The 24,328-nt window shown below is 61.6% G+C and overlaps 4 protein-coding genes and 1 long non-coding RNA gene across 9 annotated transcripts in view; 2 read left to right on the top strand and 3 right to left on the bottom strand.

Moving 5' to 3' along the window:
• Positions 1-10,539, top strand: part of INTS3 (integrator complex subunit 3) — a 41,279-nt gene extending 30,740 nt beyond the window's left edge. The window contains exons 22-30 of one of the 3 annotated variants that reach the window (XM_032093110.1): positions 1,824-1,892; positions 3,464-3,539; positions 5,678-5,791; positions 5,895-5,943; positions 7,018-7,185; positions 8,656-8,756; positions 8,850-8,922; positions 9,024-9,183; positions 9,991-10,539. In XM_032093110.1, the coding sequence (XP_031949001.1) occupies positions 1,824-1,892; positions 3,464-3,539; positions 5,678-5,791; positions 5,895-5,943; positions 7,018-7,185; positions 8,656-8,756; positions 8,850-8,922; positions 9,024-9,183; positions 9,991-10,068 (888 nt within the window). In that variant the 3' untranslated portion in view covers positions 10,069-10,539. Of the gene's footprint in view, positions 1-1,823; positions 1,893-3,463; positions 3,540-5,677; positions 5,792-5,894; positions 5,944-7,017; positions 7,186-8,655; positions 8,923-9,023; positions 9,184-9,990 lie in introns of all 3 variants that reach the window. The other 2 variants (XM_032093108.1, XM_032093109.1) reach the window with 2 other exon arrangements.
• Positions 10,540-11,567: 1,028 nt separating this feature from the next.
• On the top strand, positions 11,568-15,019 carry SLC27A3 (solute carrier family 27 member 3). Its single transcript, XM_032093218.1, has 10 exons — positions 11,568-11,807; positions 12,186-12,395; positions 12,467-12,625; positions 12,704-12,828; positions 12,896-13,090; positions 13,181-13,271; positions 13,344-13,542; positions 13,726-13,823; positions 13,904-14,034; positions 14,755-15,019. Exons 1-10 carry the CDS (start codon positions 11,597-11,599, stop codon positions 14,929-14,931), a joined length of 1,596 nt encoding a protein of 531 aa, XP_031949109.1. The 5' UTR covers positions 11,568-11,596; the 3' UTR covers positions 14,932-15,019.
• A 2,020-nt stretch (positions 15,020-17,039) lies between these two features.
• On the bottom strand, positions 17,040-19,364 carry LOC116436352 (coiled-coil domain-containing protein 15-like). Its single transcript, XM_032093386.1, has 5 exons — positions 18,838-19,364; positions 18,357-18,669; positions 18,186-18,235; positions 18,022-18,082; positions 17,040-17,694 (listed from the first exon to the last, which is right to left on the bottom strand). The coding sequence occupies exons 1-5, from the start codon at positions 19,362-19,364 to the stop codon at positions 17,542-17,544; spliced, it is 1,104 nt and encodes a 367-aa protein (XP_031949277.1). The 3' UTR covers positions 17,040-17,541.
• A 3,006-nt stretch (positions 19,365-22,370) lies between these two features.
• On the bottom strand, positions 22,371-23,351 carry LOC116436328. The gene is made up of 2 exons (XR_004236972.1): positions 22,958-23,351; positions 22,371-22,809 (listed from the first exon to the last, which is right to left on the bottom strand). It is a non-coding gene; the product is annotated as an uncharacterized LOC116436328 (long non-coding RNA).
• A 126-nt stretch (positions 23,352-23,477) lies between these two features.
• The window catches only part of GATAD2B (GATA zinc finger domain containing 2B), a 35,051-nt gene continuing 34,200 nt past the window's right edge, over positions 23,478-24,328 (bottom strand). For all 3 annotated transcript variants that reach the window (XM_032093157.1, XM_032093158.1, XM_032093156.1), the window contains exon 11: positions 23,478-24,043. In XM_032093157.1, coding sequence (XP_031949048.1) covers positions 23,910-24,043 — 134 coding nt within the window. In that variant the 3' untranslated portion in view covers positions 23,478-23,909. The remainder of the gene's footprint in view (positions 24,044-24,328) is intronic.

Here is a 24,328-nt window from a genome sequence, read left to right as displayed (position 1 = left end):
CCGGTGTGTCCCGAGCTCCATTCCCGGTTTGTCACGAGCTCCATTCCCGTTGTGTCCCGAGCTCCATTCCCGGTATGTCCCGAGCTCCATCCCGGGTGTGTCCCGAGCTCCATCCCGAGCTCCATCCCGAGCTCCATCCCGGTGTGTCCCGAGCTCCATTCCCGGTGTGTCCCGAGCTCCATCCCCGTGTGTGTCCCGAGCTCCATCCTGGTGTGTCCCGAGCCCCATTCCCGGGTGTGTCCCGAGCCCCATTCCCGGTGTGTCCCGAGCTCCATTCCCGGTGTGTCCCGAGCCCCATCCCCGGTGTGTCCCGAGTTCCATCCCCGGTGTGTCCCGAGCCCCATTCCCAGTGTGTCCCGAGCCCCATTCCCGGTGTGTCCCGAGCTCCATTCCCGGTGTGTCCTGAGCTCCATCCCGAGCCCCATTCCCGGTGTGTCCCGAGCCCCATTCCCGGTGTGTCCCAAGCTCCATTCCCGGTGTGTCCCGAGCTCCATTCCCGGTTTGTCACGAGCTCCATTCCCGTTGTGTCCCGAGCTCCATTCCCGGTATGTCCCGAGCTCCATCCCGGGTGTGTCCCGAGCTCCATCCCGAGCTCCATCCCGGTGTGTCCCGAGCTCCATTCCCGGTGTGTCCCGAGCTCCATCCCCGTGTGTGTCCCGAGCTCCATCCTGGTGTGTCCCGAGCCCCATTCCCGGGTGTGTCCCGAGCCCCATTCCCGGTGTGTCCCGAGCTCCATCCCGGTGTGTCCCGAGCCCCATTCCCGGTGTGTCCCGAGCTCCATTCCCGGTTTGTCACGAGCTCCATTCCCGTTGTGTCCCGAGCTCCATTCCCGGTATGTCCCGAGCTCCATCCCGAGCTCCATCCCGGTATGTCCCGAGCTCCATCCCGAGCTCCATCCCGGGTGTGTCCCGAGCTCCATCCCGAGCTCCATCCCGGTGTGTCCCGAGCTCCATTCCCGGTGTGTCCCGAGCTCCATCCCCGTGTGTGTCCCGAGCTCCATCCTGGTGTGTCCCGAGCCCCATTCCCGGGTGTGTCCCGAGCCCCATTCCCGGTGTGTCCCGAGCTCCATTCCCGGTGTGTCCCGAGCCCCATCCCCGGTGTGTCCCGAGTTCCATCCCCGGTGTGTCCCGAGCCCCATTCCCAGTGTGTCCCGAGCCCCATTCCCGGTGTGTCCCGAGCTCCATCCCGGGTGTGTCCCGAGCTCCATCCCGGGTGCACCACAGCGGAGAAGCCATGAATCCCAAAACCTCTCTGCGTGCTCACTTCCCATTCCCGGGAGGAAGGAGCTGGCCCTGCTCCTCCTTCGTGCCTGGATCAGCTGGAACAGCTCTGCCCCGTTCCTAAGGAGGGAATTCTGTGGGAATGGGGCACAGCCTGGCAAGGGAGGAAACCTCGCATCCATGGAATGTGCAGCGGGATCCTGGCCCAGAGCAGCAGCTGGATCCCTCCCCGTCCTTGGGATCCATCCCAGGGTGGGGTCAGCCCGTTCCCCACGGTGACCCCTAATCCCGGGATCGGCACATCCCGCTCCCTCGGAGCTGCCGTTCCCGCCTGCCGCCGCCGTTCCCGGCCCTTGGCTCCCGCGGGTGATGGATTTCGTGTTTCCGTGCGAGGCCCTGGAACGGGGAGCAGAGCCAGAGGGAAAACAGGGAGTTCCAGGGGCCCCGGGCTGGCTGACGGCTGCCCCCCGCTGTCGGAGCTGCCGTGCTGGGCCCTCAGGAGCTTTTCCGTGGGGATCGGAGCTTTTCCATGGGGGTCAGAGTTTTGGGAGACCTCTCCCCTGTGTCCTTCCCTGAATCCCCCTGGATTTTGTTCCTCCCCAGTTCCCGGACGAGACCCTGCGGAGCGGGGAGCTGCTGAACATGATCGTGGCCGTCATCGACTCCTTCCAGGTGCGGGGGGATCCGGCTGGGAGCGGTTCCTTCCCGACCCTTCTGCGCCATTCCCGGCAGATTTAACCCCAAAACGAGCCATCCGTGGGCTCCAATTCCTTAATCCCGGCCGGAGCGAGCCCCGAAAGCTCCGGGGCTCTCCTATGGTGTCCAAAGGTTGATCCCAAGCTGCTGCCGCTTCCAAGGGATCTCCTGGAGAGCGATTTCCCGGGCAATCAATGCTAATTATCCCTGATGAGCCCCTTGCCCTGGAACCCCGCTGGTTCTGCCCGGCCTGGCCGCAGGCTCGGACGCTCCTGGCAGGAATTTTTCCCGCTCCGGAGTTGCCATGAGAACCCAAAAATAGCCACGGAGGGGGGGTGTGGGGGCACTTCTGGAATGCCGGGGGCACCTCTGGAATGCCGCCGGCTCCGGGGTTGTGCGTCTGGAGCGGGGTCTGCAGCGGGATGTGCCGATAACCCCTGGCCCCGCAGCATTCCCGGGAATCCTGCCCTTCCCGGGCCGGGAATGCTGCGCCAGCAGGTTTTCCTTGGGGTGGGAGGCGAGGGCGGGGGAGGTCTGAGCCCGGATGTGCCGAAATCCAAAGGGTCGGTGCTTCCCGGAGCGTTTTCCTTCCCCTCCTTCCTGCCGTTCCTTGGGGCCTTCCTGGGCTTCTCCAAGAGCTTCCCTGTGGGGCTCTGGGGGGGCTGGATCCAGAGGATCCCGTGAGATCCAGAGGAGCAGGGATCCAGAGGATCCAGGGCACGAGGAGCAGGGATCCAGGGATTGAAGAGCTGGAAAGAAGGAGGATGAAGAGCTGGGATCCAGGGGATGAAGAGGAGCAGGGAGGAAGGAGAACCAGGAGCAGGGATCCAGAGGATCCAGAGGATGAGGAGTAGGGATCCAGAGGAGCAGGGAGGAAGGAGGACCAGGAGCAGGGATCCAGAGGATCCAGAGGATGAGGAGTAGGGATCCAGAGGAGCAGGGAGGAAGGAGGACCAGGAGCAGAGATCCAGAGGATCCAGAGGATGAGGAGTAGGGATCCAGAGGAGCAGGGAGGAAGGAGGACCAGGAGCAGAGATCCAGAGGATCCAGAGGATGAGGAGTAGGGATCCAGAGGAGCAGGGAGGAAGGAGGACCAGGAGCAGGGATCCAGAGGATCCAGAGGATGAGGAGTAGGGATCCAGAGGAGCAGGGAGGAAGGAGAACCAGGAGCAGGGATCCAGAGGATCCAGAGGATGAGGAGTAGGGATCCAGAGGAGCAGGGAGGAAGGAGGACCAGGAGCAGGGATCCAGAGGATCCAGAGGATGAGGAGTAGGGATCCAGAGGAGCAGGGAGGAAGGAGAACCAGGAGCAGGGATCCAGAGGATCCAGAGGATGAGGAGTAGGGATCCAGAGGAGCAGGGAGGAAGGAGGACCAGGAGCAGGGATCCAGAGGATCCAGGGGAGCCGGGAAAAGGAGGATGAGAGCCGGAGTGGGCTCTGTGTGTGGGGAGCCCCCCCAGCTCCCATGCCAGGGATCCCAGGGATGCTCCTGGTGCCTTTCCCGCCGGATCCCACCCCCCTGACCCCCTTCCCTGTTCTCCCCCAGCTCCAGGAGCTCGTGTGCCACGTGATGATGGGAAACCTCGTCATGTTCCGCAAGGATTCCGTGCTCAACATCCTCAGTGAGCGCCGTTCCCGGGAATTGGGCACCGCAATTCCCGGGCTGCCCCCTTCTCCCTTGCCCCAAACCCCGGCCTGGCCCTTGCCAGCCGTGTCCAGAGGGGGATCCCTGGATCTGCCCATCCCGTGGTATCCCAAGGGCTGGATTTCCTGCGGGCATTAAAGGCTCACGGCCCCAAGCCGGATTGTGGGGTTTATCCCCGTGCCCGCTGCGCTCCCGTGCTTCCACCGCCTGGGATTCCCGGGAGCTCCCGCGGTGCCAGGCAGGGAATGAGCCCGGAAAATCCCAAAATCGGCCCCAGCTCCGCGGCCTCTCCGTGGGGTCTCTCGGTGTTCCCAGAGCAAATCCCGCTCTCCCTGATCCAGCTTTGGGATAAGCCCGTTAATTAAGGAGCCTCGTTAACTCTGTCCCCACAGCCCTTTCCCAGGACAGGGCTCCGTCCCCATTCCCAGTGCCCAGAGGGATGGGGGGACCCCGGGCAGGTTTGGGGGTGCCCAGAGCTCAGCAAGGGGCTGAGACAGATCCCTGTTATCCCCATTGGCCCTGTCCTCCATCCCTGTTATCCTCGTTGTTCCCGTTATTCCGGTTATCCTTGTTGTCCCCCTTGGCCTTCTTGTCATCTCTCTTGTCCTTGTTCTCCATTCCCATTCCCCATCCCCGTTCCCCATCCCCGTTCCCCATCCCCGTTCCCCATCCCCGTTCCCCATCCCCGTTATCCATCCCCGTTATCCATCCCCGTTATCCATTCCCGTTCCCCATCCCCGTTCCCCATCCCCGTTCCCCATCCCCGTTATCCATCCCCGTTATCCATCCCCGTTCCCCATCCCCGTTACCCTCCTGGTCCCCGTTGTCCCCGTTATCCACCCCCTTTATCCTGTTTGTCCCCACTGTCCCTGTTATCCCGGTTATGCCCATTCCCCATCCCCGTTAATCCACCCCCATTAACCCATTTGTCCCCCCTGTCCCCGCTGTCCCCACTGTCCCTGTTATCCCTGTTATCCCCGTTCCCTGTCCCTGTTCCCCATCCCCATTATCCCCCTGGTCCCCGCTGTCCCCGCTGTCCCTGCTGTCCCTGTTATCCACCCCCTTTATCCTGTTTGTCCCCACTGTCCCTGTTATCCCCGTTGTCTCTGTTCTCCATCCCCATTCCCCATCCCTGTTCCCCATCCCTGTTATCCCCCTGTCCCTGTTATCCACCCGTTATCCCATTTGCCCCTGCTGTCCCTGTTATCCCCATTCCCAATTCCCGTTCCCCACCCCCATTATCCCATTTGCCCCCGCTGTCCCTGTTCTCTGTTATCCCGGTTATCCCCATTCCCCATCCCCATTATCCACCCCCGTTATCCTGTTTGTCCCCACTGTCCCTGTTATCCCCGTTCCCCATCCCCGTTCCCCATCCCCGTTATCCCCCTGGTCCCCGCTGTCCCTGTTATCCCTGTTGCCCCATTATCCACCCCTGTTATCCCGTATGTCCCCACTGTCCCCGTTATCCCCGTTATCCCCGTTCCCCACCCCCATTATCCCGTTTGTCCCCGCTGTCCCTGTTATCCCTGTTATCCCCGTTATCCCTGTTATCCCCGTTCCCCACCCCCGTTATCCCGTTTGTCCCCGCTGTCCCTGTTATCCCTGTTCCCCATCCCCATTATCCACCCCCGTTATCCTGTTTGTCCCCACTGTCCCCGTTATCCCCGTTATCCCCGTCCCCCATCCCCGTTATCCCGTTTGTCCCCGTTGTCCCCGTTGTCCCCGTTATCCCCGTTATCCCTGTTATCCCCGTTATCCCCGTTCCCCACCCCCGTTATCCCATTTGCCCCCGCTGTCCCTGTTATCCCCGTTATCCCCATTCCCCATCCCCGTTATCCCCCTGGTCCCCGCTGTCCCTGTTGCCCCATTATCCACCCCCGTTATCCCGGTTGTCCCCGTTATCCCCGTTATCCCTGTTATCCCCGTTCCCCACCCCCGTTATCCCGGTTGTCCCCGTTATCCCCGTTATCCCCATTATCCCCGTTCCCCACCCCCGTTATCCCGGTTGTCCCCGTTATCCCCATTATCCCCGTTATCCCCGTTATCCCCGTTCCCCACCCCCATTATCCCGGTTGTCCCCGCTATTCCCATCCCCACTCTGCGCTCCCATCCCAGTTCAGAGCCTGGACTGGGAGACCTTTGAGCAGTACTGCACCTGGCAGCTCTTCCTGGCGCACAACATCCCGCTGGAGACCATCATCCCCATCCTGCAGCACCTCAAGTACAAGGGTGAGCGGCATTCCCGACGGGGACATTCCCGACAGGGACATTCCCGAGGGGAGGAATATTCCCGGTCCCCAGCCCCGCTCAGCTTCTCCTTCCCCCCTTCCAGAGCATCCCGAGGCCCTGTCCTGCCTCCTGCTGCAGCTCCGCAGGGAAAAGTGAGTGCTGGGGGTGGGGGACCTTGGGAATGTCCCCGTGGGAATGGGGATGTGCTGGGATTCTGGGAATCCCTGGCGGTGCCTTGGAATCCTGGATTTGGGGGGGCATTGAGGGGGTCTAGAAGGGTTCTGGAATGGTCTGGGGGGAACCGATGAGGTTTGTTGGGCCCACCGGGACTGTCCCTGTGTCTCCATGGGAGCTGGGATGCGCTGGGATGCACTGGGATGTGCTGGGATGCACTGGGATGCGCTAGGATCTACTGGGATGCGCTGGGATGCACTGGGATACCGGGGCAGTGCCTGGAATCCCAGATGGGGGCAACTCTGGAGGGCACCGAGGGGGATTCTCGCGCCGTTCCCAAATTCCAGGGGGGATTCTCCTGCTGTTCCCAAATTCCAGGGGGGTTCTCATTCCCTATTCCCCGGGGGGTTCTCCTGCCCTTCCCCATTCCCCGGGGGGTTCTCATTCCCCATTCCAGGGGGATTCTCCCTCCATTCCCCATTCCCAGGGGATTCTCTCGCCCTTCCCCATTCCAGGGGGGTTCTCATTCCCCATTCCAGGGGGATTCTCCCTCCATTCCCCATTCCCAGGGGATTCTCTTACCATTCCCCATTCCAGGGGCGTTCTCCCACCATTCCCCATTCCCATGGGATTCTCCCGCCATTCCCAAATTCCAGGGAGGGATTCTCCCACCATTCCCGGGGGATTCTCGTTCCCCATTCCCGGGGGGTTCTCCCGCCCTTCCCTATTCCAGGGGGATTCTCATTCCCCATTCCAGGGGGGGATTCTCCCACCATTCCCAAATTCCAGGGGGATTCTCATTCCCCATTCCCAGGGGGGTTCTCCCACCATTCCCAGTGGGTTTCTCCCGCCATTCCCCATTCCCAGGCGGATTCTCATTCCCCATTCCCAGTGGGACTCTCCCGCCATCCCCCAAATTCCCAGTGGGACTCTCCTGCCATTCCCCATTCCCAGTGGGATTCTCATTCCCCATTCCCAGGGGTGATTCTCCCGCCATCCCCCAAATTCCCAGTGGGACTCTCCCGCCCTTCCCCATTCCCGCTTTCCCACAGGCCCAGCGAGGAGATGGTGAAGATGGTGCTGAGCCGGCCGTGCCACCCCGAGGACCAGTTCACCACCAGCATCCTGCGGCACTGGGGGCTGCGCCACGACGACCTCCTGGGCGAGCACATCAAGGCCCTGCTCATCAAGAACAACAGCCTGCCCCGCAAGCGCCAGAGGTCGGCAATTCCCTCCCTGCTTCCCGGCAATTCCCACCCTGGCTCCTCCCCGTTCCTGGGGGGGCTCATCCCCAGGTTTTGGAGGTCTCATCCCCATTTTTGGGGGGTTTATCCCCATTTGTTGGAGGTTTTATCCCCATTGTGTGGGGTCTCGTCCCCGTTTTTGGGGGGTTTATCCCCATTATTTGGGTCTCATCCTCATTTTTGGAGGTTTTATCCCCATTTTGAGGGTCTCATCCTATTTTTTGGGGGTTTTATCCCCATTTTCTTGGGTGTCTTATCCCCATTATTTGGGTCTCATCCTCATTTTTGGGGTCTCATCCCCATTTTTTGGAGGTTTTATCCCCATTGTGTGTGGTCTCGTCCCCGTTTTTGGGGGTTTTATCCCCATTAGTTGGGTCTCATCCTCATTTTTGGGGTCTCATTCCCATTTTTGGGGGTTTTATCCCCATTTAGAGGGTCTCACCCCCATTTTTGGGGGTTTTATCCCCATTATTTGGGTCTCATCCTATTTTTGGGGGGTTTTATCCCCATTTTTTTGGGGTCTCATCCCCATTTTTGGGGGGTTTATCCCCATTTTTTGGAGGTTTTATCCCCATTGTGTGGGGTCTCGTCCCCATTTTTGGGGGTTTTATCCCCATTGTGTGTGGTCGCGTCCCCATTTTTGGAGGTTTTATCTCCATTTTTTGGGGGTTTTATCCCCATTTTTGGGTGTCTCATCCCCATTTTTGGGGGGTTTTATCCCTATTATTTGGATCTCATCCCCATTTTTGGGGGTCTCATCCCCATTTTTTGGGGGGTCTCATCCCCATTTTTTTGGGGGGTCTCATTCCCATTTTTGGGGGGTTTATCCCCATTATTTGGGTCTCATCCCCATTTTTGGGTGTCTCATCCCCATTTCTGGGGTCTCATTCCCATTTTTGGAGGTTTTATCCCCATTTCTGGGCTCTCATCCCCAATTTTGGGGTCTCATCCCCATTTTTGGGTGTCTTATCCCCATTTTTTGGGGTCTCATTCCCAATTTTGGGGATCTCATCCCCATTTTTTGGGAGTTTTATCCCCATTTTTTGGGGGGTCTCATTCCCATTTTTGGGGTCCCATTCCCATTTTTGGGATCTCATCCCCATTTTTGGGTGTCTCATTCCAATTTTTGGGGTCTCATCCCCATTTTTGGGATCCCATCCCCATTTTTGGGATCCCATCCCCATTTTTGGGGTCTCATCCCCATTTTTGGCTGTCCCATCCCCATTTTTGGGATCCCATCCCCATTTTTAGGTGTCTCATCCCCATTTTTGGCATCCCATCCCCATTTTTCAGTCTCTCATCCCCATTTTTGGCATCCCATCCCCATTTTTGGGTCTCTCACTCCCATTTTCGGCACTTCCACCCCCATTTCTGCGGCTCTCATCCCCATTTTTTGGCATCCCAACCCCGTTTCTCGCCGTCCCTGACGCCGCCTCTGCCCCGCAGCCTGCGCAGCTCCAGCAGCAAACTGGCCCAGCTGACCCTGGAGCAGATCCTGGAGCACCTGGACAACCTCCGCCTCAACCTGACCAACACCAAACAGAACTGTGGGTGCCCGGGGGGCCGCTCGGGATCTGGGATCGGGGCTGTTTTCCCCATTCCCGCCTCATTCCCGCCTCATTCCCGCCTCATTCCCGCAGTTTTCAGCCAGACCCCGATCCTGCAGGCGCTGCAGCACGTCCAGGCCAGCTGTGACGAGGCCCACAAGATGAAGTGAGAGTCCCCCCCGCTTCCTCTCCGCCTCTCTTCCCCTCCTGGGGACCCCAAAACCTCACTGACCCCCCCGCTTTTCCCCTTCCCCTGATCCTCTCCAGGTTCTCCGACCTCTTCTCGCTGGCCGAGGAATACGAGGATTCCTCCAGCAAACCCCCCAAGAGCCGCCGGAAAGCCACGGCCCTGTCGAGCCCCCGCAGCCGCAAGAACGCGGCGCAGCCCCCCAACAACGAGGAGGAGTCGGGGTCCAGCAGCGCCTCGGTGAGAGCCCCCTGAGAGCCCCCCGAGCCCTGAGAGCCCCCCGAGCCCTGAGAGCCCCCCTGAGCCCTGAGAGTCCCCCCTGAGAGCCCCCCCGAGCCCTGAGAGCCCTGAGAGCCCCCTGAGAGCCCCCCGAGCCCTGAGAGCCCACCCCGAGCCCTGAGAGTCCCCCCTGAGAGCCCCCCGAGCCCTGAGAGCCCCCCTGAGCCCTGAGATCCCCCCCGAGCCCTGAGAGCCCCCCCTGAGCCCTGAGAGCCCCCTGAGAGCCCTGAGTGCCCCCCCGAGAGCCCTGAGAGCCCCCCCGAGCCCTGAGAGCCCTGAGAGCCCCCCATGAGCTGTGAGAGCCCTCCGAGCCCTGAAAGCCCCCCCTGAGCCCTGAGAGCCCCCCCTGAGCCCCCCGAGCCCTGAGTGCCCCCCCGAGCCCCCCATGAGAGCCCTGACAGCCCCCCCCGAGCCCTGAGTGCCCCCCTGAGCCCTGAGAGCCCCCCCTGAGCTCTGAGAGCCCCCCCTGAGAGCCCTGAGAGCCCCCCTGAGAGCCCACCCCGAGTCCTGAGAGCCCCCCCCGAGCCCTGAGAGCCCCCCCTGAGCCCCCCGAGCCCTGAGAGCCCCCTGAGAGCCCTGAGAGCCCCCCTGAGAGCCCACCCCGAGTCCTGAGAGCCCCCCGAGCCCTGAGAGCCCCCCCTGAGCTCTGAGAGCCCCCCCTGAACCCTGAGAGCCCCCTGAGTGCCCCCCCCCGAGCCCTGAGAGCCCCCCCGAGACCCCTCCCGGGCTCCCCAAAACCCCGCTGACCCCCTGTCCCTGTCCCTGCAGGAGGAAGAGGACACCAAACCCAAACCGGCCAAGAGGAAAAGGAAAGGCTCCTCGGCCGTGGGCTCGGACAGTGACTGAGGGCCAGGACCCCCCCCCCCAATACCCTCTCCCCCACCCCCCAAAATGGGGACCCCACCCCCACGGGAGCTCCCCCAAACCGGTGCCGGCAAATCCCCGGCATCGGTGACCCCTCCCCTTCTCAGCCATGTGGGGAGGGGTCGCGGTGTCCCCCCCTCCGCCCCCCTCCCAGGGGGGTCCCCCCGAGGGGACGGGGAGGGGGGGACACCCCCAGCCCCCATTTTCCCATAGAAATGTAAATAAAGGGTGGAACCCGATGGCTGCTCCAGGATGATTTGGGGAGGGGAGGGGGGGTCCTGCCCCCCGGGAAAGCGGCCCCGGCCCCCCCCCCACCCCCCCGCAGCCCCCTGGGGGTCCTTGGAGGGGGTGGGGGGGATTTGGGGGGTCCTGGCCCCACCCCCGCGGCTCCCTCAGCGTTTTTAAGCGTTTTTAAGGAAAGCAGCAATAAAAACCTTCCTGTTTTTTACCAAACGGCCCCGATTTGTGCCGGGGGTGGGGGGCGGGGGGGCCGAAGCCGTGTCCCCCCCCCCGTCCCCGTCCCCCGTTCCCGGTGTGGCCCGGCTGGGGCACGTGGCTCCTCCGGGACGGTGGCACTGCCAGACCCCCCCGGGACACGGGAATCTGGGACAGGGAGGGAGCGGGAGGGGAGGCCACGGACGGGGACGGGGAGGGGGGGACGGGGAGAGGGGACAGGGAGGGGGCACACGGAAAGGGGACAGGGAGGAGGGGACGGGGAGGGGACAGGGAGAGGGGACACGGAGAGGGGACAGGGCAGGGGCGGGGGGCGCATCGCGGGGCGGGGGTAGAGGAGGGGCTGGGGACAGGGGGGGTGGGGACAGGGGCGGTGTGGGGGGGACAGGGGGGACATGGGGGGACAGGGGCGGCGTGGGAGGGACAGGGGTGACTGGAGGGGGACAGGAGCGGCGTGGGGGGGGGCAGGGGGGACGTGGGGGGACACAGGGGCGATGAGGAGGGGACTGGGGGGACGGGGGTGGCGTGGGGGGACAGGGGGGACAGGGGTGACTGGGGGGGGACAGGGGCGGCGTGGGAGGGACAGGGGGGACATCGGGGGACAGGGGCGGCGTGGGGGGGCCGTGGCGGGGCTTGGCAGAGGGTGTTGGGGGGGCCCAGGGGGCGTGGCCAAAGTGGGCGCGGCCGGAGGGGGCGTGGCCAAGGTGGGCGTGTCCGCCCCGCCCCGTCGAGGCGGGCGCGGGCCATGGCGCTGGCGGCGGCGCTGGGGGCGCTGGGTCTGGGGGCTCTGGGGCTCCTGGGGGGGCCGCTGGCTCTGGGGGCTCTGGGGGCTCTGGGGGCGCTGCTGGCGCTGCAGCGGCGGCTGCGGCCGCACCTCTGGGCCGACCTGGCGTTCGCGCTGCGGGCGCTGCGGTGCCGGCGGCGGGCGCGGCGCGGCCCCGGGGGGAGCGTGGCCTCCCGGTTCCTGCGCGCGGCCCGGGCGGCCCCGGCGCGGCCGTTCCTGCGGGGCCGGGCGGGCGCGGAGCCGCTCGGGCGGGCGGCGCGGAGCGTGGCGCGGATGGCGAACGCGCTGCGGGCGCTGCGGGCCCCGCCGCGGCCCGGGGACACCGTGGGGCTGCTGGTGGGCAACGAGCCCCGCTTCGTGTGGGGCTGGTTCGGGCTGGCGGCGCTCGGGGCCCGCCCGGCCTTCCTGGGCACGGCGCTGCGCCCCGCGGGGCTCCGGCACTGCCTGCGCGGCTGCGGGGCGCGGGCGCTGCTGGTGGCGGACGGTGAGAGCGGGGGGGGACACCGGCGGGACACCGGGAGGGGAGCGGGGAATGCGGGGGGAAAGGGCCGAGGGGGACCGGGGAGCTTTCGGGGGCTGGGGGGTAACGAGGGGGACACCGGGGAGAACGGGAGGGGACCGGGGAAACGGGGGCGACCGGGGGGGTTAATGGGGAGCGCGGAGTGGGAACATCCCGGGCTGTAACGGGGACAGAGGTGGGACCGGGGCCGGGGGATGAGAGGACCGGGAGCTGGAGTGGGATCAGGGGCATAATGAGGAACGCGGTGGGAGCGAGGGGGACAAGGGGTGGGTGGCACGCGGGGCACTGGGGGTGGATGGAGGGGACCAGCGGGGTGGTCCCCACACGGTGCTGTGCCCCCAGACCTGTTCGGGTCGGTGGAGCCGCTCCTGCCCAGCCTGCGGGAGGACGGGGTGGCCGTGTGGGTGCTGGGAGCGGGGCCGTACCCGCCCGGCGTCGTGGCGCTGCAGGAGCTGCTGGACGCGGCCTCCGAGGAGCTGGAGCCCGAGGACGTGTGGGAGCCCGAGGACATGAACGACACCTGCCTCTACATCTTCACCTCGGGCACCACCGGTGGGGCCGGGGCCAGGGCCGGGGGGGTTCTGGGTGAGCGTGGGGGACTCAGCTCTGTTCTCCCCTTCCAGGGCTCCCCAAAGCCGCCCGCGTGTCCCACCTCAAATCCATCATGTGCCTGAGCTTCTACGAGCTGGTGGGAGCCTCCAGCCGGGACGTCGTGTACCTGGCACTGCCGCTCTACCACATGGCCGGGTCCCTCCTGGGCATCATCGGCTGCATCGGCATCGGTGAGCGGGGCCGGGGCCCTTGGGGGGGGGGGGGTCCGGGGATGTTTCGGGGGCTGATCCCCCCTCTCTGTCCCGCAGGGGCCACGTGCGTGCTGAAGGAGAAGTTCTCCGCCAGCCAGTTCTGGGACGACTGCCGCGCCGAGGGCGTCACCGTCTTCCAGTACATCGGGGAGCTGTGCCGGTACCTGGTGAACCAGCCCCAGGTCAGGGCAGGGCGCTGGGGAAAGGGGGTCCCGGGGGGCACCCCCGGAGCTGACAGTGGCCCCGCAGCGCCCCGGGGAGCGGCAGCACGGGCTGAGGCTGGCGGTGGGCAGCGGCCTCCGCCCCGACGTCTGGCGGAGCTTCCAGCAGCGCTTCGGGCCCGTGCGCATCGTGGAGACCTACGGGATGAGCGAGGGCAACGTCACCCTCTTCAACTACACCGGGACCCCGGGGGCCGTGGGGCGCTGCAGCTTCATCTACAAGGTTTGGGGACCGGGAGGGGGGGGGTCTGTGCCCCAAACACCCCCAAACGCCCGCCCTGCGCGCTGACCCCTGCCCGGCCTCTCTCCCCAGCTCTTCTCGCCCTTTGAGGTCATTCGTTACGACGTCGTGGCCGGAGCACCGGAGCGGGACGAGGCCGGACGCTGCATCCGCGCCCGGACGGGTGAGGAGCGGGCACGGGGCGGCTCCCGGGGGGGTGCCCGGGGTGCCCCCGTCACCGTCCCCACCCCCGCAGGTGAGACGGGGCTGCTGATCGCCCCCGTGACCCCCCGGAGCCCCTTCCTGGGCTACGCCGGCAGCCGGGAGCTGTCGGAGCAGAAGCTGCTCCGCGGGGTCTTCGCCGAGGGGGACGAGTTCTTCAACACCGGGGACCTGGTGGAGCAGGACGAGGAACAGTTCGTGCGGTTCCGGGACCGCACCGGGGACACCTTCAGGTGCCAGAGCCCCCCCCCCAGCATGAGAGGCACCCCTCAGCCCCAGCCTGGCCTGAGGGAACAGCGCGGGACCCCCAGCCCCCCTCCCTGCATCGCCGGGGGGGCTCGGCCCCATTGAATGTTCAGGGGAGACTCGTCCCCGTTAAACATTTGGGGGGGGGTCTCACCCCCGTCCCCTCCCAGGTGGAAAGGCGAGAACGTGGCCACCACGGAAGTGGCCGAGGCGCTGCTGGCCCACGAGTCCCTGCAGGAAGCCACCGTTTACGGTGTCACCGTCCCAGGTACCGCCGCCCCCGGCACCGCCTCCCGGGGCCCCCCCCTCACGCCCCGCGGTGCCCCCCAAGTGTCCCCTCGCCCGCAGGCCACGAGGGCCGTGCCGGGATGGCCGCGCTCGTTCTGCGGCCCGGCCGCTCCCTGGACGGTCCCGGCCTCTACCGGCACCTGGAGCAGCTCCTGCCGCCCTACGCGCGGCCCCGCTTCCTCCGCCTGCAGGTACCGGGGGGGTCCGGGGGTCCCGGGGGGTGCGAGAGGGTGTCCGGGGAGGGTCCGGGAGGGATCCGGGTGGGGTCCGGGGGGGATCCGGGGGTGCTCAGGGGTGTCTGGGGGAGGTCCGGGGGAGGTCCGGGGGTCCCGGGTGGTGCTCGGGGGTGTTCGGGGGTGTCCGGGGGCGGGGGTCCGGAGGGATTCGGGGGTGCTCGGGGGTGTCCGGAGGGTGCTCGGGGGTGTCCAGGGGGGGCCCGGGGGGGGATCCGGGGGTGCTCAGGGGTGTCCGGGGGAGGTCCGGGGGTCCCGGGTGGTGCTCGGGGGTGTCCGGGGGGGATCCGGGAGGGATTCGGGGATGCTCGGGGGTGTCTGGAGGGTGCTCGGGGGTGTCTGAGGGGTGCTCGGGCGTGTCCGGAGGGTGCTCGGGGGTGTCCAGGGGGGGTCCGGGGGGGTACGGGGGGTGTTCGCGGATGTCCAGAGGGGGTCCGGGGTGTCCGGGGGTGTCTGGTGCGGATCCGGGAGGGATCCGGGTGGGGTCCGGGGAGGATCCGGGGGTGCTCGGAGGTGTCCGGGGGTGCTCGGGGTTGTCCGGGGAGGGTCCGGGGGTGTCCGGTGCGGGTCCGGGAGGGATCTGGGTGGGGTCTGGGGAGGATCCGGGGATGCTCGGGGGTGTCCGGGGAGGGTCCGGGGGTGTCCGTGGTGGGTCCCCAACGGCGCCGCTGCCCCCAGGAGCGGCTGGAGATGACGGAGACGTTCAAGCAGCAGAAGGTGCGGCTGGCGCGGGACGGCTGCGACCCCGCGCGCGTGGCGGGGCCGCTCTTCGTGCTGGACGAGGCCGCCCGAGCGTTCGTCCCGCTGGACCCCGAGCGCTGGGAGCGGCTCCGGGATGGGCGGATCCGCATCTGACCCGCCCGGGGGTCCCCAGGAGCCGGGGGAGTCCCGGAGCCGGGGGGTCCCGGAGCGCCCCGTGTCCGTCCCAGCCCCAGCAGTGGCAGCCGCGGGGGTCCCGTGTCCATTTTAGGGCTCCCCGTGTCCATTGCGGGGGTCCCGTGTCCATTTCGGGGCTCCCCGTGTCCAGTTTGGGGGTCCCCGTGTCCATTTTGGGGCTCCCCGTGTCCATTTCGGGGGTCCCGTGTCCATTTTGGGGCTCCCCGTGTCCATTTCAGGGGTCCTCGTGTCCATTTCGGGGCTCCCGTGTCCATTTTGGGGCTCCCCGTGTCCAGTTTGAGGCTTCCCGTGTCCATTTTAGGGCTCCCTGTGTCCCTTTTGGGGCTCCCCGTGTCCATTTCAGGGCTCCCCGTGTCCATTCTGGGGCTTCCCGTGTCCAGTTTGGGGGGTCCCATGTCCATTTTAGGGCTCCCTGTGTCCATTTTGGGGGTCCTCGTGTCCATTTTAGGGCTCCCCGTGTCCATTTCGGGGCTCCCCGTGTCAATTTCAGGGCTCCCCGTGTCAATTTTGGGGCTCCCCGTGTCCATTTTGGGGCTCCCCGTGTCCATTTCGGGGGTCCCGTGTCCATTTTAGGGCTCCTCGTGTCCATTTCGGGGCTCCCTGTGTCCATTTTGGGGCTTCCCGTGTCCAGTTTGGGGGTCCCGTGTCCAGTTTGGGGGTCCCGTGTCCATTTCGGGGCTCCCTGTGTCCATTTTGGGGCTTCCCGTGTCCAGTTTGGGGGTCCCGGTGTCCATTTCGGGGGTCCCGTGTCCAGTTTGGGGCTCCGCGTGTCCATTTCGGGCTCCCCGTGTCCATTTTGGGGCTCCCCGTGTCCATTTTAGGGCTCCCCGTGTCCATTTGGGCTTCGCGTGTCCAGTTTGGGGCTCCCCGTGTCCATTTCGGGGGTCCCGTGTCCATTTTGGGGCTCCCCGTGTCCATTTTGGGGCTCCCTGTGTCCATTTTGGGGCTCCCCGTGTCCATTCTGGGGCTCCCCGTGTCCATTTCGGGGGTCCTCGTGTCCATTTCGGGGGTCCCGTGTCCATTTTAGGGGTCCCGTGTCCATTTCGGGGGTCCCCGTGTCCATTTTAGGGGTCCCGTGTCCATTTTGGGGCTCCCCGTGTCCGTTTTAGGGGTCCCGTGTCCATTTAAGGTTTCCCGTGTCCATTTTGGGGGTCTCGTGTCCATTTTGGGGCTCCCCTTGCCCACCCTGTGCCCCCCGTGACCCCCACGGGTGTCCTGGGGGGTTCCCTCGTGTCCATCTGGGGGGACTTGGGGGGTCCCCAAATCCATCCCAGAGGGTCCCCAAATCCATCCCGGGGGTCCCCACGTCCTCAGGGGTCCCCGTGTCCATTTTGGGGCTCCCCGTGTCCGTTTTGGGGGTCCCCGTGTCCATTTTGGGGGTCCTCGTGTCTATTTGGGGGGTCCCGTGTCCATTTTAGGGCTCCTCGTGTCCATTTCGGGGGTCCCCCTGTCCATTTCGGGGCTCCCCGTGTCCATTTTGGGGCTCCCCGTGTCCATTTCAGGGCTCCCCGTGTCCATTTTGGGGGTCCCGTGTCCATTTTGGGGCTCCCCGTGTCCATTTTGGGGGTCCCCTTGCCCACCCTGTGCCCCCCGTGACCCCCACGGGTGTCCTGCGAGTCCCCACGTGTGTCCTGGGGGGTTCCCTCGTGTCCATCCGGGGGGGCTTGGGGTGTCCCCAAATCCATCCCGGGGGTCCCCAAATCCATCCCAGAGGGTCCCCAAATCCATCCCGGGGGTCCCCACGTCCTCAGGGGTCCCCGTGTCCATCCTGTCCCCCCCGGTGCCGCCCACGTCCATCCCTGTCCCCCCTCCCCCTCCGGGGGCTCTTTTTACCCAAAAAATCCCCATTTTGGGGTGGTTTTTTTAGGCAAATAAAACTCGTTTTGTAGCAAATCTCGTCCTTGGCACCCCCAAATCCGGGGGAAAAGGGGATCCTCCTGGATTTGGGGGCCCCTCCCCCAATTTCCCAGCCCGACGAGCGATTCCATCCCAAGGAAATCACGATTGCAAAGTTTTAATTAATTTTATTTTTGAAGCCTTTCTCCAAAAAATTTGGGGTGGTGGTGGGGGAGGGGTCCTCAGCTCCCCTCCCCCCCTTTTCCATCGGGCCGGAGCTCAAAGCCGATGGAAAAGGGGGAAAATCCGGGGGAAACGCCTGGAATTTGTGCAAGAAGCCCCAATTCCACCCCCGCCCCCAGCCCGAGGCAGAAATTGGGTGGAAAACGCGGCAAATCGGGGCTGAAATGGTCCAAAGAGGGAGCGAAATGCCCGAAATTTGGCCGGAAAGATGGAAAAGGGAATTGAAATCCTGGAGGTGGGGCTGAAATCCTGGGAATGGGGATGGAATCCACGGATTTGGGGCTGGATCCAGGAGCTGCGGGGGAAGATCCGGCAAATCGGGGCTGAAATCCCCGAAATCGGCGGCGGAATCCTCGAAGTTTGGCCCGAATCCAGAAGAAATTCCGTAAATTGGGATGGGAATTCCGGAGCGGGGCTCGGAGGGGGAAATTGGGCCGGAAAACTCTGGAAAGCGGGACCGAAACCCCACAAATCGGCCTCAAATTGGGCCTAAAGCTTCGGATTTTTTTTCCTGAAACCCAAATTTGGGCTGAAATCGTGGAATTTTGGGCTGAAATCATGGAATTTCGGGCTGAAATCCTGGAATTTTGTGCTGAAATTGTGGAATTTCGGGCTGAAACCCTGGAATTTTGGCTGAAATCCTGGAATTTGGGCTGATATTGTGGAATTTTGTGCTGAAATTGTGGAATTTCGGGCTGAAACCCTGGAATTTCGTGCTGAAATCCTTAATTATGGGCTGAAATAGTGGAATTTTGGGCTGAAATGCTGGAATTTTGGGCTGAAATAGTGGAATTTTGGGCTGAAACCCCGGAATTTTGGCTGAAACAGTGGAATTTCAGACAAATCGTGGTATTTTAGGCTGAAATGCTGGGATTTTGGGCTGAAATGCTGGAATTTTGGGCTGAAACCCTGGAATTTTGGCTGAAATGCTGGAATTTTGGGCTGAAATCGTGGAATTCCAGACAAATACTGGAATTTCGGGCTGAAATCATGGAATTTTGAGCTGAAACCCTGGAATTTTGGCTGAAACCCTGGAATTTTTGCTGAAATGCTGGAATTTCATGATGAAATAGTGGAATTTTGGGCTGAAATCCTTTAATTATGGGTCAAAGTGCTGGAATTTTGGCTGAAACCCTGGAATTTCGGGCTGAAATCGTGGAATTTCGAGCTGAAACCCTGGAATTTTGGCTGAAATGCTGGAATTTCAGACAAATGGTGGCATTTCGTGCTGAACCCCTGGAATTTCGAGCTGAAATGGTGGAATTTTGGGCTGAAATGGTGGAATTTCAGACAAATGGTGGAATTTCGAGCTGAACCCCTGGAATTTCAGGCTGAACCCCTGGAATTTCGTGCTGCAATAGTGGAATTTTGGGCTGAAACCCTGGAATTTCGTGCTGCAATAGTGGAATTTTGGGCTGAAACCCTGGAATTTCGTGCTGAAATCGTGGAATTTTGGGCTGAATCCCTGGAATTTTGGGCTGAAATCTTGGAATTTTGGGCTGAAACCCAGGAATTTCGTGCTGAAATCGTGGAATTTCGGGCTGAAATGCTGGAATTTCAGACAAATGGTGGAATTTCGTGCTGAAATCGTGGAATTTCGAGCTGAAATGGTGGAATTTCGTGCTGAACCCCTAGAATCTCGTGCTGAAATCGTGGAATTTTGGGCTGAACCCCTAGAATCTCGTGCTGAAATCGTGGAATTTTGGGCTGAACCCCTGGAATTTCGTGCTGAAATGGTGGAATTTCGGGCTGAAATGGTGGAACTTCGAGCCGAACCCCTGGAATTTCGTGCCGAACCCCTGGAATTTCGAGCTGAAATCGTGGAATTTCGTGCTGAAATCGTGGAATTTCAGACAAACGGTGGGATTTCGAGCCGAACCCCTGGAATTTCGTGCCGAACCCCTGCAATTTCGAGCCGAACCCCTGCAATTCCAGGCCACCCTCCCTCTCCCCGTCCCCCTCCCCAGTCCCGCCCCATCCCGGCGCGAGGAAGAGGCGCAGCCGCGCTTGTTGGAGCCGTGTATTGTCGGGAAGCCAATCCAGAATAAAAACAGTGCAAATACAGGACCGGGGCTCCCGCGGCCCCCCCGGGGCTCCCGCTGCCCCCCCGGGGCTCCCGCTGCCGCCCCGCTGCGTGAAAGGCACAGAAATCCGGGAAGCGGGGCCGGCGGGGGCGGCCGGGGACGGGGGAGGGGAGGCGCGGAATTCCCCAAGCCTGGAATTCCGCCGGGATCCGTCCATCCCAACCCCCACCCCCCCGACCCTCCCCCCCCCAATCCGTGCCCGCCCCCCCCGCTCCTTGCACGGTTCATGTCACACACACGAGGTCACACGACACGGACGTGACACTTCCACAACACCCACGCGGGTCCTTCCCGGAGCATTCCCGGGAATTTTTTTTTTTTTTTTTTTTTTTTTTTTGCCGGTTTTCCGTCGGTTTTCTTGGGTTTTTTTGTTTTTTTCGGGATTTTTTCCTTTTTTTCTACACAATGTACAGGAATTTTTTTTTTTTTTTTTAGATTTTTTCCCTTTTTTTTGGATTTTTTTGGGGGGGGATTTTTCTTTTTAAAATTTTTCTTTTTAAAATTTTTCTTTTTTAAATTTTTCTTTTTAAAATTTTTCTTTTTTAAATTTTTCTTTTTTAAATTTTTCTTTTTTTAATTTTTCTTATTTAAATTTTTCTTTTTCAAATTTTTATCTTTTAATTTTTATCTTTATTTTTTAAAATTTTATCTTCTAATTTTTCTTCTTTTAATTTTTCTTCTTTTAATTTCTTTTAATTTTTCCCTTTATAATTTCTATTTTTTTAATTTCTCTATTTTAATTTCGCTTTTCTTAATTTTTCTTTTTTAATTTTTCTTTTCAGAAATTGGTTTTTTGTAATCTTTCCTCTTATTATTATTTTTCTGGATTCTTTCTCGATTTTTTCCTGGGATTTTTTTGGAGGGGGCTTTTTGAACTTTTTTTTTTTTTTTTTTTTTGGTGATTTTTCCGGGTGTTTTTTTGTTGTTGTTCCGGTTTTTTTTTTAACCTTTTTTTTTGTCTTTTTTTTCTTTTTTTTCGCCTTTTTAATGTTGTCAAGAAACAGCTCAGTTTTATATACACGGATGAGTCCTGGTTATATCGGCAGCGAGAGCGGAAGCGAACGGGAATTCGGGAATTCTTCGGGAATTGGGGGATGGGAATGGGGATACGCCTTTGGAGGAAACCAAAAAAATAAAACCAAAAAAAAAACCCCCTCCCTCCCCCAAAAAAATAAAAGAAACCCCCCAAAAAAGCGTTTTCACAAGCGGAGCTACCCCTAGCCGGAAAAAAAGCGGGAAAAATCCGGAAGTTTGGAGGCGGCAGGAATAAAAAAAGGGAATTTTCTGGGATATCACAGCCCTGGAAAGGGAAGGGGAGGAGGGGGACGGGGGAGGGGGGCAAGCCAAAAATAATAATAATTATAATAATAATAATAATAAAAATAGGGATAAACCTGTGCTGGAGCGGGGGTGGGGGGGACGGGATCCAAATCCCAAATCATCCCAAATCATCCCAAACCATCCCAAATCCCCCACCCTGGGATCCCGGGAAGGGCTTTGGGGTTATTTTTTATAGGATTGGGGGAGTCAATTTTTTTTTTTGGGGGGGGGGGAGGTCGGGAACTGCTCGGGGCTCCCCGAAAGGTTTGGGGTCTTTTTTTTTTTTTTGGGGGGGGGGAACTGTCCAGGATCATTTTGAGGGCTGGGAATGTCCCCTCCCCCCATCCTGGGAATGGGTTTGGAGTCGTTTTTGGGGTGGGGGGGGGTCTGGGGTCATTTTTTGGGGGGGAACTGCCCGCAGCCCCCGGGGCTGAGACCCCCCCTCCCCCCTCCCAGGGGTGTCCCCCACCCCCCAAATTTCATTTATAGCACCAAAAATTCGGCCCCTCCCCCCCCCCCCCCCCCCAGCCCCCTTATTGCACTTGGATTTGGGATTTTTTTTTTTTCCCCACCATTTTTGGGGTGAAAATCCCATTTTTTAGGGGTTTTTTCTGAATTGGTTTTCTCGGTGAAACTCGGCCCTGGGGGAGGGGGTGGGGGGGGGAGGGACGGCGGCATTTTGGGGGATGGGGATGAAACCCCCCCCACCTCAAAGGAAAAGAAACCCCCAAAATAACCCAAAAATGCAGGTTTTAGCCCCAAAAAATCCCCATTTGTCAAAGTGCTCCCGGGGGGGTGGGGGGGGGGGGTTTGAGAAAATGGGATTTGGGGGGGGATTTTGGGGAGGGAAAGAGGGAATTGAAAGGAGGGGGGGAAGGGAGTGGAACAGCTGGAAAAGATCAAAGCCAACGAAAACACCCCAAAATTGCCCATTTCTGGCTAAAAAAACCCCATTAAATCCTCCCCCCCACCCCCCCCACCCCCAAAATCCGAATAAATCCCAAAAATCCCACAAAAAACCCGATAAACCCCACGGGATTTTTGGGGGATCCCTCCCCTCCCCCCCCCCTCGGGGTAAGTGCTCATTGAATTTGGGGAGGGGGAGGGGAGGGGGGGATCCCTCTCCCCTAAAATTGATGGGTGGGGGTCCCATCCCCCCCCCCCCTTTGAATTCCGGGGTTGGGGGCTCCCCCCTCCATTTTAGGGGGGATTTGGGAATTCCAAGCCCCTCCCCCCCCCCTTTTGGGAATTGCACGAGAGGAGCGGGAATTGGGGAAAGGCTCAAAAAAAAGGGGGGGGAAAGGGGAATGACCAAAAAATTCACTGAAACCATTAAAAAAAAAAAGGGGGGAAAAGGGGAAATTTCGGGAATTCCGGGAATTTCGGGAAGGCTGAAGTGCAAATCGAGCGTTTTCTCGCGGCTCATTTTCTTGCTTTGGGTTGTCCTCGACACCCCCGGGGGACACCGGGACCCCCCCCCCTTGGTGCCACCCCTGGGGGCAGAGGGGACACCGGGACCCCCCTGGGGGACAAAGGGGACACCGGGACCCCCCAGGGGAGAGAGGGGACACTGAGACCCCCCTGGTGCCATCTCCGGGGGCAGAGGGGACACCAAGACCCCCCTGATGCCACCTTGGGGGCAGAGGGGACACTGAGACCCCCCAGGGAACACAGGGGACACCGGGACCCCCCCCAGGGACAAAGGGGACACCGGGACCCCCCTGGTGCCACCTTGGGGGCAGAGGGGACACTGAGACCCCCCCGGGGCACAGGGGACACTGAGACCCCCCCGGTGCCACCCCCTGAGGGACACAGGGGACACCGGGACCCCCCTGATGCCACCTTGGGGGCAGAGGGGACACCGGGACCCCCCCCAGGGACAAAGGGGACACTGAGACCCCCTCGGGGACATTCGGGGGCAGCTCTGGGGTCACTCACCCGCCCTGGCCGCGCCTTCGCTCCTCTGACCGCTCCGGAGCCGCCGCGTTCCCCTCCCCCCTCTCACGGGGACACCCCTGGGTGGGGGAGGGGGGGTCTGGCCACCTCGAGGGACCCCTGGGGACATTGAGGGGACCCTCCCCCCCCAGGCCACCCCTCTGAGAGGCTCCTGGGCCGGGTCTGTCACCCGCAGGGACATCGGGATTGGGATCGGGGGATCGGGATCGGCTCCGGGATCCTCCTGCGGGGCTGAGGTGACACCCCGGGATCGGATCCCAGCGGGATTTACCAACCCCAGGATCGGATCCCAGTGGGATTTACCCCTAAGGATCAGATCCCAGCAGGATTTATCCCCCGGGATTGGATCCCAGCAGGATTTACCAACCCCAGGATCGGATCCCAGTGGGATTTACCCCTAAGGATCAGATCCCAGCAGGATTTATCCCCCGGGATTGGATCCCAGCAGGATTTACCCCCCAGGATCAGATCCCAGTGGGATTTACCCCTAAGGATCAGATCCCAGCAGGATTTATCCCCCGGGATTGGATCCCAGCAGGATTTACCCCCCAGGATCAGATCCCAGTGGGATTTACCCCTAAGGATCAGATCCCAGCAGGATTTATCCCCCGGGATCGGATCCCAGCAGGATTTACCCCCCAGGATCAGATCCCAATGGGATTTAGCCCCCAGATCAGATCCCAGCAGGATTTACCCCCCAGGATCAGATCCCAATGGGATTTATCCCTCAGGATCAGATCCCAGCAGGATTTACCCCCCAGGATCGGATCCCAGCGGGATTTACCCCCCCGGGATGGGATCCCAGCGGGATTGACCCTCCAGGATCAGATTCCAATGGGATTTACCAAGCCCGGGAACGGATCCCAATGGGATTTTCCCCCCAGGATCAGATCCCAATGGGATTGACCCCCTGGGATCGGAGCTCCCCCCCTCATCCCCTCTCAGGCACCCCCCAATTCCCCCCAGAATCAGCACAGGCCGCCCCCAAAATCTCTCCCCACCCCCTCACCCGCCCCTCCCCAGGGGAATTCTTCGGGAATTCGGGAAGGTGCCCTTGCCAAAGTCTCTGGAAAAGGGATACAAAAGCTTTAACCATCCATGGAGCGAAGGGAGAGAGAGAAGAGGGGGGCTGGAAAAGAAGGAAAAAAGGGGCAAAAAAACCAACCCACAACACAAGGAGGAAGCGGCGGCGTTACAAAACCAGCGGGGCCGGGGCTGCTCCGGCCGCGGGGAGCAATCCCGGCCTGGAAAACCCAAGGAATTTCGGGCTGGGAAGGGGACAGGCGGCCGTTTGAAATGTTTCTTTTGTCTGTTTGGTGGTTTTGTCGTTGTTGTCGTCGTTGTTTTTTTCTCCATGTTTGCCGTTTGTTTCTCTTGGTTTCTCGCGGTCTGTTTCTCCCCGGGAGCGGAGGCACCAGTAGGGCCCAGTAGGGCCCAGTACGGCCCAGTATGGCCCGGTGGGAAGGGGTGAAGGGGCGGGGGGGGGGGCAGCCGGGGCTATTTCTGTCCGCTGATGGACTGGGATATGGAGCGGGGCGGGATCATATCCAGCAGGTATTCCCGCTGCCGGTCCGCCAGGCTGGACGCTTTGTGGCCCCCGATGCCGGCGTTCAGGTACGCGATGTTCACTCCTGGAAAGCACGGAGCCTCGGCACCCCGCGGATCCCACATGGATCCCCCGCGGATCCCTCAGAGCCCACACGGATCCCACAGAGCCCACACGGATCCCTCAGAGCCCACAGGATCCCACAGAGCCTACACGGATCCCACAGAGCTCACATGGATCCCCCACGGATCCCTCAGAGCCCACACGGATCCCACAGAGCCCACACGGATCCCACAGAGCCCACAAGGATCCCTCAGAGCCCACACGGATCCCACAGAGCCCACAAGGATCCCACAGATCCCCCATGGAT

Source organism: Corvus moneduloides, chromosome 29, assembly GCF_009650955.1.
Source record: "Corvus moneduloides isolate bCorMon1 chromosome 29, bCorMon1.pri, whole genome shotgun sequence".
Lineage (NCBI taxonomy): Eukaryota > Metazoa > Chordata > Aves > Passeriformes > Corvidae > Corvus > Corvus moneduloides.
This window is presented reverse-complemented; position numbering and strand designations above follow the sequence as displayed.

What these genes read in the sequence shown, in the direction of transcription:
- LOC116436352 (XM_032093386.1), bottom strand. Translation starts at nt 19,364, where the DNA reads ATGAACCGTGCAAGGAGCGGGGGGGGCGGGCACGGATTGGGGGGGGGA. An exon ending in TTCCAGGGGTTCGGCACGAA is followed by an intron (nt 18,670 to 18,837) that starts ATTCCAGGGGTT and finishes GTTCAGCACGAA; the next exon opens with ATTCCACCATTTCAGCTCGA. An exon ending in ATTTCAGCCCGAAATTCCAG is followed by an intron (nt 17,695 to 18,021) that starts TATTTGTCTGGA and finishes GCCCAAATTCCA; the next exon opens with GGATTTCAGCCAAAATTCCA.
- SLC27A3 (XM_032093218.1), top strand. Translation starts at nt 11,597, where the DNA reads ATGGCGAACGCGCTGCGGGCGCTGCGGGCCCCGCCGCGGCCCGGGGAC. An exon ending in CTTCACCTCGGGCACCACCG is followed by an intron (nt 12,396 to 12,466) that starts GTGGGGCCGGGG and finishes CTCCCCTTCCAG; the next exon opens with GGCTCCCCAAAGCCGCCCGC. An exon ending in CGCACCGGGGACACCTTCAG is followed by an intron (nt 13,543 to 13,725) that starts GTGCCAGAGCCC and finishes GTCCCCTCCCAG; the next exon opens with GTGGAAAGGCGAGAACGTGG.